Source organism: Parus major, chromosome Z (assembly GCF_001522545.3).
Source record: "Parus major isolate Abel chromosome Z, Parus_major1.1, whole genome shotgun sequence".
Lineage (NCBI taxonomy): Eukaryota > Metazoa > Chordata > Aves > Passeriformes > Paridae > Parus > Parus major.
The window spans coordinates 19,308,281-19,324,571 of NC_031799.1; the positions used below are offsets into that span (position 1 = coordinate 19,308,281).

Here is a 16,291-nt window from a genome sequence, read left to right on the forward strand (position 1 = left end):
ATATATATATATATATATATTTAAGAAAATTTTCTCTTTCCGAGATATTCAAATTACCCTAAGTACAGAATTGTTAGATTTGGTCCACTAAATGTACAAAGATGACATCACCATTTCTATTTTTTTTAAATGTATGAAGGAAACTAGCAAGCCTGGATACAGAATGTGGATGTTTAAGGAGGGTAAACAAAATACTGGGAAGATGATTGCATATCATGCAGAACCATCACCTGCCAAACCAAAATAAAAACAAAGTATGTGTGACTCAAGGCAAGGGGACTAATGAAAGGTTGGTCTGTAAAATTACATAGCCAAAAAGAAAACTTAAAAATAAAGTTCCATGTATAGAATGAAGTAGACCTGGTGTTTGAAGGAGAAAAGTCGTCATACTCATAGGAAGGAGAGAGATCAGAGCGACTGCCACTACCCTGTGAGAAGGGAATGTCCGAAGGACTAATTCCAAATTCCTTTACTCTGCAGCAGCAAAATACAGTGGCAAATTAAAAGAAAATGTTCTCGTAAACACAGTTAAAATGACAACTCTTTGTTTAGCATACTTCTTTAATAGGTTAACTACAGAATTATTTTTATAACACAAGTGTTTCAACACATTTAAATTCTCTGCAAACAGTTCAGATCACTAACCAAACTGAACAAAACCAGTGCTGCTAATTTGCAGGGGACTATAACATCAGAGTTTAAAGAAGAGTAATTCTAGATTTCAGTTTGTATAGTTAAAATGATTTGGTCTACATTCAATATTCCACTAAATGATTCATTTCAAAATATCAAATTACTACAGCTACAAACGTGTAAATTCTATTTCATCTCCTGTTATCACTGCCCACACACTAGTGTCCAGCTCTTAAAACTATTATGAAAATGATGTCTTGTTAGAAAATAGTAGAAAACTATACAAAACACATGAAGCAACATCACAGTGACAGGTATACACTCCATAGCAACATACAATTTTAACATTAAGGGGAGGAAACTGTTTCAGCACAACTATTTAGTACACTAGAAAGAGGTAAAGCTTAATTTGCTTTATAGTGACTTTTTATGGAGTCACTTCAGCAATGTAAGTTTTGTAAGGAGTAGAAGTTCCAACAAGTCTTAAATGTGCAAGGTCCTGCATCATGTTACACTAAGCAGAGGAGCAGATGCCTCCTTTTCTTCAGGGAGGAAATGACACAGGCTGGTCTAAGCCAGACAGGTTTACTACTAGCTCCATTAACCCACAAACAGGGATATTTGGAGATTAAGAGAAGCAGGCAGTAAGCCTTCCTAGCAGGCCTTTCTGCCTAGCCAGGAAGAAGCAGTTATGGTTCTGCCTGACCTCTCACTGGGGCAAAAAGACCCCCAGATGGTGGCCTCTTCTGGCAAAGCCAGGGCTTTTGATGGCCCAGAGGCTGCCTGCCACCTTTGTCCTTTGCAGCAAAGTGTGGGGCGCCTCTGAGTCCCAGGTCTGCAGGGACACACAGGACCTGACTACAATCTCCACAGATTTTAAACACAGGAGAACTGCAGCAGGTGAGGGCTCCTCTCACACTCACTAGAAAAAGTTGAACACTTTCTTAGAGCAGTAGAGGTCTCAAGTGATGCATCCCTCTCTGGAGTTGCTAATTTCTCTATAGCGATCATAATGCCTGTTGGATCTTCTGCCTTTTTAAGCCTTTACTTAGAGTTCTCAGATGTTTGCCTGAATTTGGGAAGCACATATACAAGAAATTGTATATGTATATGTAATACACACTGGCAACTGCACACTATTCCACCAAAGGGATGGGGAAAAAAAAAATCACATCACAGAAAGATATTTCAGCCAACACCCCACGGAATCATGAACTCCAACTATCCCTAATGCAAGAGATGGTCCTTTCAAAGCAAGGGCAAAACTAATAGCAGCATGTCCCACATACCTTGCAATCCACATTATCCATCTCTGGATAATGGCATAGGTGCAGTTTTCATAGATTATTTTGTAATGGTTGTACAAAGTAACAATTTAAATTAAATGAGAACCTGGATCAGTAATTTGGTTTCCATCATATTAAGAAACACAACTACCACTGAATTAGTCAAGTAGATAAAACAATCACACATCATGGAACAGCACAATTTCAAATGTCAGTCATCAACAGCCAGTATAGCTTTAAGAAATAGCATTTTTCATACCTATTTGCATATCTCAGTGTATTCAGAGTGTTTTCACATGATGCCATCCCCGGAGAAATTGTAGCGATCTCGAGAAAACAAGCCACACATTAGTAAACCACTTTGTACAGAGGAAAGGGTAGATTCATTTTAATATATATATATTTTTTTGATGTCCAGTTTAATTTCTAATCTTCTACAAAAAATGTCTGCTATGTACAGCTGTCCTTGTACAGTGACATCTCAGGGACGTGTCCAGTCAAAGCTTCGATTTAATTTTTTTAACCCTACAAGGAACATCAAGAATTCCCAGAAATTCAGTTTCCCCAACCATCTTGGTAACATACTGTGTAAAAGTGAAATTGTAACCTTAAAAATTAATTCCTCAAAAAAGGAAATATACAACTCAGGAGACTCTAATATACCCTATAAACAATTACCCCATTATTTTTTTATACATCGTTTGAGACTTTTCTCTGTTCAAGGAAATTCTATGCCGATTTTAGCCACATCAGAAACTGAACTTAATATTAGTAAAGATAAGCTTGAGTTTAACTATTTTCCTAAGTAGAGTTTATATTTCTTCTCAATCAGAAATTATCTGTAAACAATACTTGATGGCAGACCTTTCATGAGACCTATCTGCAATCTAAAGGTCTTTCTTTTTCCAGTTAAATTAACTACTCTAAAGATAGTGCCACCTTTCCCATAATCAGCAAAAATGAAAAGTGTGATTGGGAAAAGTGGGATCATTATTTGTCCTAGTTTCTCTCAGTAGTCAATTTTCTCAGTCTCAATTTTTCCATATGTGCTCTTTCCTAAACAGATATAAAGGCTCTACCCAGAACAAACACCTCTATGATCCTACACACTAACATTTTTGTGGCTTTACAGACTCAGGAGACTGAAACTGATGGTGATTAAATAATCCTCTTCGATCCTGCTGCTAACATTCCTGTACAGAAGCAGAGGTAGTCATTCCAAAAGGAATTTCTCCTTCTGGGGAGAAAGAAATATATGTGGTGGAAGTAACCATAGAGACCTAAGTTTAAACCTCTAATACTGGCACACATCAATTACTAAGGAAAACAACAAGCTTGTATTTCGGATCACACAACTGCATGCTTCTTGTTCTGGGTGCTAATTAACAAAAATCTAGAAGTTCCTAAAGCTCTTCCAAACTAAAATAACATGAAAAATTTATACATCTCTTCAAGCAGTTTAATGTTCAGAGCATGCCACAGACAGTCACGTTTAGATTGATGGTATTTGTTTTCCCAAGGCATTGTTACATGTGATACCTGATAGCCTGGTAAGAGCTGAACTATCCTGACAATTGGAAGTGGTGAATGAATTCCATGTTTTCCTTTGCTTTGTGTGTGTGGCTTTTGCTTTACCTATTTACTACCACTGCTGTAACACTAGGACACTGCACCAACATTTTAAAGAGCATAATGTATACTGCTCTAGGGAAGTGCCACTGTAGGTGCCTTAGTCTGTGTGAGTACTCTGTTCAGGACACATGAACTTGTGCACAAGTCTTGGTGTATAACCTCTCCTCAGGCCCCAACAGGCCCAGTCCAGTCAGGACAGGAGGATTCAGACCTCTCTGTTGATCAGTTTCTTGTTACTAATTCCAAATGAGGATAGAAAAAAGATGCACTACTTATGAACAGGAGTATCTTTAAGACCTGTAATAATCATTCTTCCTATTTTGAATCTATCTACAGTGCTTTGATCAAAGTGCAATCAATCCCCCTGTTGGGACACAGAAGTCTGCAGGTTCCTACTCCCACCCTGAAGATTTGAGAGGTCTGGCCACTTCAGCTATGACTGCAGCACATGAAGGATGCAACATGTCAAGGAGCAGCACTGGTTAAAAAGTGAGGCTATTCTATGTAGTCACACTGCAACTTTCAAATGATGATTCATTATCCTACAATGCAACCCTTCAAAAACTTTAAATTGTTTCTCAAATTATTTAAAGACAAGGACAGTAAAACAGCAATGACTGATAATTTTTTTTTAAAAAAAATTATGCTGACTGTTAGTCTCTGGATTTCTTTTGAAGAAAGCAAATCCTGGTCATAACTGTCCATATTTTCAAAACATATTTCTGAAATTTGAAACAACAAAGAATTTCCAAGTCATTGTTTAATGTTATATACTCCATCCCTAAAGACCTAACTTTTACAACTGCAACATATCCATAAACAATAAAAGTCACATAAAAATGAAGTGTAGAAACTACCCAATGAGTTTTACTCAAAATATCCTTTTTACACATTCACATATCAGAAAGCAAGTGGAAAACATATAGCACATATTTTATTATTTCAGGATTCCTTTAGTAAGTTAAAAATAACTGGATTTTACTACATCATTTTATATGCATTCTATACTGAAAAGCACCACATAGTTGCAAAATGTCTTATTCAAACAGATGTTTGAAGAGTGGATTAAATCTGTCTTGTTGAGAAAGGTAAAGGTTAATAACCTCCAGTGCTGGCTGGAGTTGAACCACAACAGCATCTAAAGATGAAACTCTGCTGATTACATTCTTAACTAAAAAATTCATGTAAACAGACACTAAAACCAGAATGTCACAAGTGGTCCTACTACTAAGAAAAATAGCAGAAGAATGAATTTAAAAGCAGTATCTTATCCTCAAAGAGATTTCTTAAGGTCTAGACAATTAAGCTTATGTGAATGAGAAAATTTTATAAAAAACCGTAATTCCAGCACATTTCCACTTTCAGAGGGGATTCTTTTTATTAATTAAGAACTTCCAAGAAATATTCACAAATGCTGATTATTTGATGTGCAGAGAGTAACTTTGGACAGGCTAATTTTTCAAATCTCCTTCAGCAGTGTGGATACACCTGCAAGAATTGAACCATCTAGCTATCTAATCCTGAACAGGATTCATGAAGTCATGCAATGATTTGAGTTGGAAGAGACCTCTTAAGGTTTATTTCAACTCCCATGCAGCGAGCAGGGACATCTTCAGCTTAGGCAGGTATGTCTCAGTGGGAAAGAAAACTATCCTGTTGTTTCATTAAAAAGCTTAGAAGGAAAAAAGGTTAATAGAAATCCTCTTTTATCATCATTTTCAAATAGGAAATATACCTAACAGCTAAAGGGAAGACTAAGCTGTTCTAAGACCATGGTTTTCACATTGTGATCTGCAGACTTTTCTGGCCTCTAGACTAATTAATTCAAAGGAGCCTGTGAAAAGTAACAAACACTAACAAGCCCAGTAATCAGTAGGTACTGCAGAGAGTTTGCATTCTCATAAAGAGAAATGTTAAGGATGCACAAATAAAACAACTGGGTATCAGGACTTTCATCTGTCCTTTCACTCATCTGTCAGAAGAATTCTGTCTTTCAGACTGGAGCAAATGCAAATTTATAGCTATTCAACAACTATTTACATATTTATATGTACTTAAATAATTATAATAATAAAAATTATAATATTTACAAAAATTGTAATTTATGTTCTATTTTATATATTTATATGTTTTTATATATATAGTTTTTGTATTTACAACAGCTACTCCCTCAATAGCCTGAAGCATAGTCTGATGACCTTGATACCAATTTCTAGTTTAATCTCTTGTCATTTAAAAATCACAGATCATCACTGTATTTCCAGTCTACACCCTCTTTCCAGAATTCTGGAAAACAAACAAGACTTTTTTATAATTAAGACAGTCTTAAAAACAAACAAACTTCTCAAGCTAGAAATGTCTCTAGCTACCAGCCTAGCTAGATAACTAGAACAAGCAATAAGAAAGGCAATAAAAAGGTGAGAACAAGTTATCTAAAATCACAGAATCACAGAACCACTTGAATTGGAAAAGACCTCTAAAATCATTTAGTCCAACCATTAACCCAGCCAAGCCCACCACCATGCACCTAACTACCACATCTACACATCTTTTAAAGATCTGTAAGGATTGTGACTAGACCACTTTCCTGAGCAGCCGGTTCCAATGCTTGACAACCCCTTTGGTGAAGAAATTTCTCCCAATATTCAATCTAAACCATTGAGAAACGTCTCTTTTGAAATCCCCCTCCACATACAATGTCAATTTGTGAATAAATTTAAGTCCAACACACTACCAGTAACAAGAAACCAATTTCAAGCATTAAAGTCTAAGTTGTCAGTGTCTATTCTCTTTGTAATTGTTAGAACAGTTATCCAAATCAACTTACCATGCAGGTACGTGAGTTTTCTCCAATGAATGAATCTCTTAACACCTGAGTAAGTTTACTTGCTCTGAAGGGTGTGTGAGGTTTATTTCGGCCTAAGGCTCTAATGCACTCCTGAAAGAACAAAGAGATTCTTTATCATGAGTTAAATAAACTTAATGAAATTGCAATTCAGAATCAGAAAATACAAGCCTTATATTTGATACATTCCCCCCAAAATATCAATAAAATTTACTGCTAAAGCTTGGATTCAGTAAGCATTCTACTTCTCATTAAGCTCAGCAGAGAGAAAAGAATTCAAAAAGGACTAGAAGCCTAAAAACTGTCTCAATGTCATCCAAATTGTTTACATCTATTGTATCCAACAACAAAACTAAACAGTGTTGATGTGAAATGTTCAGGCTCACAATTATTCTTGATTATCAGCTACAGAAGCCTGAATGAGCTACCACCTCTGCCAGCAGTAGCAGTATGGGCAGGGACATGGGTTAATTGTATCAGTTAAAGGCAGTGGCTTTGATTCTGATTTTACCACTGTCCTTTTTTACAGCTTAGAAGAAAACAAACTGTCTGAAAGCTTCCACACATCACAAACCAAGTAGGCACAGCTCTTTACTGGAAGCAAGCTCTCTACTTAGTATTGGAAGATGCTTGAAAACATTAGGTACTCCCTGTTTTAAAATAGTCTTTATGTGAAGAAACAGGGATAAGACCTCTTCTATTCCCAGAGGCAAGGGGCTACACTAATATTTGCAGCTGTCTGGGTTCCAGTAAAAATGCTGCATGCAAATACTAGAGATGTAAATATTAGAGAAGTTACAGCAGCAACTAAGTACAACAGTGACACCAATGATGTCATATCATTAATCTAACCATTACTTCTGTCCACTCAGAGCTCTAATATTGCCTAAGAAGTTATTCTCAAGCAAAGAAAGTTTAAATTTCTGCATTGTTGTCATCATAGTATTTTGACTGTTAATTCCAGACTCTGCCTTTGCCTTAAAAGACATTTCTTCAGATGCAAGAGTTCCTGGGTGCACTTTTAAAGTATCTTATCAGATACTTTATCAGAACTTCTACAACCAACCATACTTAAAATATACTTCGAATTAGAGCTTTGCTTTTAGCTGCACTAATAGATGGAATGGCCTTTGTGTTACATTAATAATTCTACTCAACTAATCTTCCAGCTGCAATATCCTCTATTGAATTACTGATATGACAATCAACAAGTTTTTAATTGATATTTTAATTTAATATAATGGTTTTTAGTTTGCTTACTCCTGAAAAATTAGAATTGGATTGTCTCCTTATAAGTAAAAAATTACAGAAGGACACCACCAGCTTCTAAATTTGTAAGAGACTTTTAAACTACATTTGGTTTTCATTACATTTCTGAAAACCAGGTAACAAAGTGACAACACTACTTCCATGTACAGACATTGCAGAAATAACCTCCTGTGCCAAAATACTGAACAGGACTGATATCCAGATGGAAAAAGAAAATCTTTTATTAGCAACGAAGACCACTTTGTCAGAATGTACTAGTTTAACTGGAACTTGAAAATAATTTCATGGCTCCTGAATACAAATGGAAAATGCTGTGTAATGTTTTTGGGATAGATGAAAACTGGCAAACATCATTGAGAAACTTCTGTCTTTTTGTGCCACCTTTCAGACCTCTGCAAGACCTCCACTTATTTTTATTTCCCCCTTTGCTATATAATTTGGATTCATATCACTAGTATAGCAGCAGCAGAACCTTTTGCTATAATTAAAAAGACAAGTTGTATAAAAATTAACCAAATATGTTGTATGAACACAATCCAGTACAAAATAAATAAATTGAAAAAAACCTCAAAAACTCCAAACTCCCAAAACAAAATGGCTTTATTCAATTACATTTGGTAATGAGTAGTAACATCAATCTTATGGTCCCTGCATTGCTCACTTTGATATTAAATCAGAATCGGCCAAAGTTTTGGAACTGCTGCTTCCAATTTTGCAACTTGCCACAGAATTTTGTAATGACACATTATACATCACAATTTTATGACGTATTATGAGATCTGTTTAGTCAGATGCCAGTCTTCTCCCAAGTTAATACTGGGAATAAAAAAGTAAACACAGAGATTTTGGGATTCAGATGTTTTATATAAAACCAGTGTTAGTGATGAGAGCAGTAAACCTAAGCACAGTGTTAGCGATGAGAGTAGTAAACCTAAGCAAAACTAACCAAAAACCAGAGAGAAATTCTAAGACATTCAAAACTACTGTTTCTCCAGCTTGAAATGAAAAAAAATACTTCCCCTATTTAGACTGAACCTTTTTAATCACTATAAAACATCAAACAGAAAAGGCAGATGAATATTTAAGTAGTAATCCAATCCTGGATTGGATCTGTAAAGAGACTGTATCAGACAATTTGCTATGAAGAAGAGAAAAAAACAGATTTTACCTCTCAAGGTTTATTTTAATTTGCTATTTTTTTTTCTGGACATACTGATGTTATTTTGCTTTAGTCAATAAATTACAGCAGTAAATATGCTATCAGTGTAGTTTTATTTTTTATTTTAAAAAATAAATAAATAGTGAGATCAGTAAGACTACTTCCTGTTAGTATTTGATATTTTGAATACCGAAGTAAATCACTGGCCCTCCTATTTTACATATATATCAGAGATGTCTGCAAATTCAACCACTGGGGACTATTTGTGAACTTGTGAACTTGTTTTTTTGGGATGCTTTCTTTTTTGCTTGGGGGTTTTGATTTTTTAGTTGGTTGCTTGCTTGCTTGCTTTTGCTGGGATGTTTTGATATTATTTTACAAAAACGACATGTAAGTTGATAGCACAATGTTTCTGCATTGTTTCTACTTGGGACTTACTGAGTGTTCCCTCAGGCATTTAGAGGAAAAATCAATACATTGTTCTACCTGTCAAATCAACAGACAATGCAGACAAGCAAAGCCCGCAAAAACACTAATTTTACTTGTCACTGCTATTGTATGTAGACTTTCACCTACTTCAAGGCAATAGAAACATATCAGTTACCTTGAGTGCTAAAAGGCTCTTGTTAATTTCTGCACCTTCCAGCCGCGTCTGCCTATCTGCACTTGAAGTATCTGCTCCTCTTTCATTGCCAGCCAAATCAATCAGAGAAAATTTACCATGCAGCTTCCCTTTCCTTCTGAGAATAATCTGAAACACTGCATGGCTTCGAGATGAGTGTGCATTTGCAGATGTCTGGCCAGACGTCCTTTAAACAGGAGAAGAGTAGAGAAAGACATTAACTGGTGATTAACCCTCACAATGATAAGTTTCCAGGGCACATTCCTGTATTTTCTTACATGTTGATATGATTGTCTAACACTCTTATGGACACTAGACATAGAACCTAGTAACTGGATATACATAGTACAATTATGCCTCTTTCTCCATCTCTTTGAATGGAAATGGAAGATTAGTAATATTTTGCCTCTCTTTTAAAATCAGATCTTCACATATTTCAGATTATCAGAGAGTTTACACAAAAAATGCTGATAGCACTTTTATCTGATTATGCAGCAGTCCATGCTCAAGCCTAATTTTAAAAGCAATGAAGCTTTTAAGCACAAATTGTGCTTAACCTCTGCCAGTACGCATCAAGGCCTTTTAGAGATGAAGAACCTGGCAGCATTCCAGTTTTTAAATTATGTGAATTTAAGTCAGTAAGCTGCTTACATAATGCATGCAATCCACATCCTCTTGGAAAATTGGTTACTTCTCTCAAGGAGACAGGGAAACTCTAAACACTTCTCTTTAAAATGCAGGTAGAGTCCTTACTTGCAGACAATATCATAAAAAATATCTTGCGTATTAAAAGACATCACGACAAAGATACCCCCAAAAAATTTATTCTGATTTTTTTAATATACAATGAAAAAATTATGTAAGCTATGGAAGATACCTGCAGCTGTTGCCTACTTCAATAAGCTTAAGAACATCCTCAACACATTTGACTTCCCGCTCCTGTAATCCCACCACCTGGACTTGCTGTTTACCATCTTCTAACACTCTTAATTTTGTCTTCCTGTTCAACAAGTCAAAAACCTTAGGGAAGGAGGAAAACAGAGCAATTAAAAAAGGAGCTTAAAAAAACATTCCTGTTTTGAATTCCATTTCAAATAATACGAAACATTCAATGGAAATACATGATTGGAAGGGAAATGTAAATAATTATTTGAAATACAGCTTTTAATACAAAGAGGGAAAATATTTTCTGTGACAAGCTCACAATTTTGTGTATGAAACTCCTTTCTCAGAAAAAGACCAGGTACTTACCTTACCACTGTAGATCTCAAAAAATGTTGCATATACTTGAAGTTCTAACTTCTTATAGTTTGGTTTCTTTAGCATTAAAAAGACATCTCGAGCTGTGAATACATTTCCAGAATAAAAAGAAATCTCATCATGTGTTTTCATTCAGTGAAGATTCATTCATGCATAAAACTCTATTTTACAGCACCTCATATTTTGCAAGAATGACAGATAAGGTCAGTCAACCAAGCCTAAAACAGTGCAGTCTAAATTGCCACATTACACTGGAAGATGCAGAAGACACCAAAATGATAAACTTAATCTGTTATGGCATTTTTGTTAAGTAGTCTATATTTACATTACTTGGTAAAGGATATATACATCTAGGGAAAACTTCTGATGTTACCAAAGCTCTACTGCAATGCAAAGTATGTCAACTGTTACATTTGTATGACAAAGATTAGAAAATTCATTAATCTCAACTGATCTGCCCAAATCCAACTGATCAATGAAGTCTCACCTGCAAGTGCATATATGCCTTTAGAACAATCTTGGTTCTTTCCTGAAAAGTCGCCACCCATTGTCTAAATTTAAAAAAAAACATAGCAAAGAAAAACACCATAAAAATCACAGAACTATAGTTTACATATTCCTTATTTATTAGAACTCAGATCTAAGTGTGACATGTAAAAACACAGTATTGCTGACTTGTAGAAGAACTACTTACATGGGTTTTCCCACTTCCTGTTTGTCCATATGCAAAACAAGTGGCCATTCCCCTTTCAAATATGGTCTCCACTAATGGTCGAGCTGTAAACCTTGAATGCAAAAAAATTTGTAGTTAAAAAGCTGAAGTACTTTAAGATTCCACTGCCACAAGGAAAACTAAAATATTAAGGACAGAAGTGACAAAATTGGTCCTGTACTTTCACAGGTCAAAGGACATTTATACATTAATTTCTGACTTAAGGAGACTACCACCTCTAAGGTATTAAAATCTTCCAAAGCATAACAAGCTAAGAGGTCTCTCTCATTTGTTTTACAACAATATTATCCTCCTTTAAACCCTACACCAATGATTTCGTTGTTCTAATGAGCCAACATCCCACGATTTACTAAAAGGGAGTTTGGAGCTCCCTCAAAGTGACAGAGTAAGAAGATATTAAAGTAGGACAGTGTAGCAGATAGGAGTTTTGTCAATACTAAAATTCTGCCGTGGTTTTTTTTTCCTTCCCAAATCAACTTCTAAGATTAAATTTGAAAGACAAGAAGCTAAAACAACATTGCACCTCTCAATTTTTGATAACATGCACACATTAAGAAAGGGCTCAAGATAATGGATACCCAAACTCTTAAGAATGAAATAATCTACTGATCCCTGAGGTACAACTTGCTGTATCAAATGTATTATCTGAAGTATCATTTCTGGTTTTAGCTAGTTCATTTAAAGAAACACAGAACTATTGTTCCTACTTCAGGTGCTTATCACCAAAAGTGATGATTTTATCAATCACCAAATTTTATCAATCAAAATTATTATTTCATTGTAAACTCCAAAAGCAAAGGGTAAACTAATAGAGAGTTACATATGGAGACAATTCTCCATGCAAAACTCTTTCTAAACTTTTTCCAGTTGTTTACACACAAATAACCAATAGGTGAGCAATAAAGGAAAAAATTAATTACAGAAACACTGAGATGCTACACCCTCCTTTCATTCTGATTTTAAACAAAACTTCACTTACAAAAATAATATGGGAAAGACTGAGCCATTAAACAGCAACAAAGGGTTATGTAAAGAATCTACATCTAGCTGCACCATGGATACATCAATACACCAGATGATTCCTGAGCAGCCTTAGCCATTCTTTCTTTGCTTCATCTAAGTATGTACCTCTGTCTTCTCAAAAGGATATTCCCATATTTTGATGTTTGCTTTTTCTATATATAAAAATTAAAAAATTCACAAACTCTATCCACTTCAGAAGCACATTCCATTACTCCTGTTTTATTAAATTTGAAACTGTTTATTTTGCTGATTTACTAACAGGGGACTTAAAGGTATCTATTTTAAAGTAAGAAAAAACAAACATATCTTAAAACATTTTCATAAAAGATTACACAACTCCAAATGATACTATGCTAAGAGTCCAACTTTACTTTTACTAGAACTTTTATTTGCAACTTAGTCTTTCAGAAACATAAACTGGTTCTCCTTTAAAATTCATAAGGCATATCCATTCCAAGTAGTGAGTGTTTTTAATATTACAAAAATTTGCAACTCTGTGTTGTGGTTTATAGATTAAAAATACTTAAAATACAGGTTAAGCAAAATAATAACAGTAGTAATAATAATGTAGAATAATAGTAGTAATAATAATGGTAGAAGCAGTAATAATAATAGAGTATTTTTCTACCTTGGACTGAACATCTTTTCAGTATAGATATACAGTAAATTTAGCATATTGGAGAAAACTGGAGCACCTTGTCACAGTATTTTTTTTTCTCAGTATGACCCTGAGGCTCTGATGAGAGCACATGATGACACCTATCTTGCTCTTACTTCTGTTATTACAGAAGACCTTAAATCAGATTGCCCTTCAAGTAATGATCATTATTGTGCCATATGAGGGAGAAGAAGAAAGACTAGAGATCTACTCTTTCAGTATGAATACAATAAACTTAAAATATATTCCTGTATTGCCATTAATGTATTACATAACTAATAAAAACTCTGATTAAACTCAGTACAAAAACACATTATACCAAAACCACCCCTCACATTAAACACTATGTTCACACATAGAAATAAAGGAAGGTGGAAGATTAGAAGAATGGATTGTCAAGCAAGAGAATTATTTCATGCATCATCAACCAGCTGGCTCTCCCACAGCTCTTCAGTATCAAGGAAAGGAAAGATGATACCAGCAGACAGCCAGCAAAGATAGAAGGACACAGCTTTGTTGTTCACAACACTTCTGTTAGTATTAGTTTTATGAGATTTTTGTTTCACCCCCTTCTCTATGACAAGCATAAGAAGTTTTATTTTCACAACCTTTTAAGAATTCTTCTACTGTGACTTTTTTGTTTTCCACTATCAATCAGGACACAATCCTGACTTTCACTTCCTAGTTGTGGATCAAAAACAAGAAGTAAGATATTTCTCTGCCAATACTCTTTAAGACTATGGGAAGCACTTCCCAAGCATAAGAAAAATTATTTTCACCAAATTCCTTTTTAATATTAGTATTTCCTGCAAAAATCTTCACAGTATTTAGACGCATACTAAGATTCTGCCCAAGATTATGTCACGGTGTCTAACCTTGCCCACTACTGTATGTACTTCATTTAGTTACTTGTTCAAGGGTAATAGCTACTTCTAAACATGCTTTTAAAAGTGCTGTGTGAATTATTCCATACCAACAGCAGAACTAAAACAGAAGAATGAAAGAACAAAATACCTTGGGCCTAAAAGAGGATATATGTCTTTGTTGCTGTTTGTTTTTAAATTAGAAAGATTTGCTATTTTCTGCAAAATAACTTAGCTCCACATACTTCCACATTACATCAGCCAGATTGCTTCCAGAAGATAAATTAGCTCAGGTATCTCAGCAATACTGCACTATACAATCTCTCACTATTGGTACTCTTTTCTCACCCTCTACTGGTTTGTTTCCATCTCTTAATTATCCTATATTCAGACTGCAAGCTCTTTGGTGCTAGGGCTCTCCTTTTCTTCCAGGTTTCCTGATGACCAAAAGCCATGGCTCAGGTTCCTCAGGTGCTGAACACACACTAATAAGACAGTAATCTGGAAGCAAATGGAGAACTGATTATGTGGTTCAAGTAATCAGCAGCTGAGGAGGCAGGTGATACTTGCTAGAGCCTGGAATGCAACAGGGCTTCGAGGAGGAGTGGGGGTAGGACTGAAGTCAACAGAGGTGGAAATGACATTGCAGGAGAACAATTAGGGATATAGAGTTAAAACAAAAGTAAACAGGTAAAAGAATGGAGGTAGCAATATACCATTTGGTAACACAGAGAATAGGAATAAAGTCTAAGACCAATGTAACAGTTATTAGTATGGAAAAAACATGAGAAAAAATATTAACCAAAAAAAAAGCATATACACATACCTGTAAACCATTTCATTAGGAGCCGTGTCATCAAAGGCATAATCAAAACGAAAAGTTTGGTTTTCTAGGTACCTTGTTAAATCCACCTTTTGTTTTGGTTCATGTACCATCACAACATCTTTACTAGGAATTGTTATTACATCAAGGTCTTTCATTAAAGTTTCTATAAAATAAGTGAAATATATATTTAACTAACAACACATCATTATTTTTTACATTTCCCCATTGTTTACACTCTTATAACATCTCAGATAACACAGCTCCTCCAAGTAACAACACTGCAATGGATTTGGGCTTCTGATGCCTAGGTAATAGTCTGCTAAGCAAGAGATTTCATTTTGGAAGTCTAGTCATCCTATCCTACCAATTGCTAGAAATTAAAGAGAGGTACAAAGCTGTTTTAGAAAGACTATGATCATTAATTACAGCACTATCATTACAACTTTTTATGTCTTCTGTAACACTTTTCATGGATTTGAGGTCTTATTCCTCAGTGCTTATACACTCTTTTACAACTCACTGCCATATCCTTTGAGTTTTCGTAAATATCTTCTCTAGTGGAGAAACTAGATACTAGTACTATACTGCTTAGACTATCAAACTTGAAAACACAAAGAAATTAATATCCTTAAGATAATACATTTTATTTTAAAATTTTATCTTGATATTTTCTTTAAATTTTGCTTTCATTCCTCACAGACATTTTCATTTGTGTATTCCTCCTGGAACCTATAGCACATATCTTTAATATATAATTCCTCTAAAGTAAAAACCTTTCTAAAAATTATCTTGTAAGCAGAACAAGCTGAAAATTATAATGATCCTTCCTATCAGTGTGACTTCAATAGTGAGATCCTAGATTATAATTACTATACAGCACTGCAATTTACCACTAATTGTTGTACGGTATATGAGTCAGCAAAACAGAGAACCCAGTGATCCATAATATGCACAAAAATAAAGACCCTTTTTGTGTACAGTCAGGATACACTAATGTGTCCTACTTGCATTTCTATGTAAAATATCTTAAGGCATGCAGTTCAAGAATTTGATGTTACTTTATACAACCAGATAGAAACCTTTTCATGAGTAAACATCCTGACCAAACAGTACAGTGGTTACCATTGCATTACATTACACACCAACAGAAACACACATTCCAGTCAAAGTATAATCAATTTTTCAACTGCACTGCAATAAAATGAAATGCAATTATTCTGCGGCAATTACAGATAAAAAGTAAGGAACAGTGACAAAAAGAAATGCATGATGGACAGTTCTTAGCAGCAAAAACTCTTTAGTTTAACCAGTCAGAAGAGGATTTTTCTTAAAAAATTGTTTGGATTAAGATATTTACTTCCTCCCATCTATTTGGTATGAGAACCAGTATCCGTAGCTGATCAAAATTAGGAACAGTGTCTCTGAAACCCATCATACACTTCACAATTATAAATACATGTCACTGAACTAAAACCTCAAAGT

At 34.8% G+C, this 16,291-nt stretch overlaps 1 protein-coding gene across 2 annotated transcripts in view; it reads right to left on the bottom strand.

Moving 5' to 3' along the window:
• Nucleotides 1-16,291, bottom strand: part of KIF2A (kinesin family member 2A) — a 34,270-nt gene that overhangs the window by 8,295 nt on the left and 9,684 nt on the right. The window contains exons 8-16 of one of the 2 annotated variants that reach the window (XM_015652734.3): nucleotides 14,810-14,972; nucleotides 11,401-11,491; nucleotides 11,194-11,257; nucleotides 10,698-10,789; nucleotides 10,324-10,466; nucleotides 9,429-9,633; nucleotides 6,379-6,489; nucleotides 2,179-2,246; nucleotides 361-474 (exon numbers count right to left, since the gene is read on the bottom strand). In XM_015652734.3, coding sequence (XP_015508220.1) covers nucleotides 361-474; nucleotides 2,179-2,246; nucleotides 6,379-6,489; nucleotides 9,429-9,633; nucleotides 10,324-10,466; nucleotides 10,698-10,789; nucleotides 11,194-11,257; nucleotides 11,401-11,491; nucleotides 14,810-14,972 — 1,051 coding nt within the window. The remainder of the gene's footprint in view (nucleotides 1-360; nucleotides 475-2,178; nucleotides 2,247-6,378; nucleotides 6,490-9,428; nucleotides 9,634-10,323; nucleotides 10,467-10,697; nucleotides 10,790-11,193; nucleotides 11,258-11,400; nucleotides 11,492-14,809; nucleotides 14,973-16,291) is intronic. The other variant, XM_015652735.3, reaches the window with a different exon arrangement.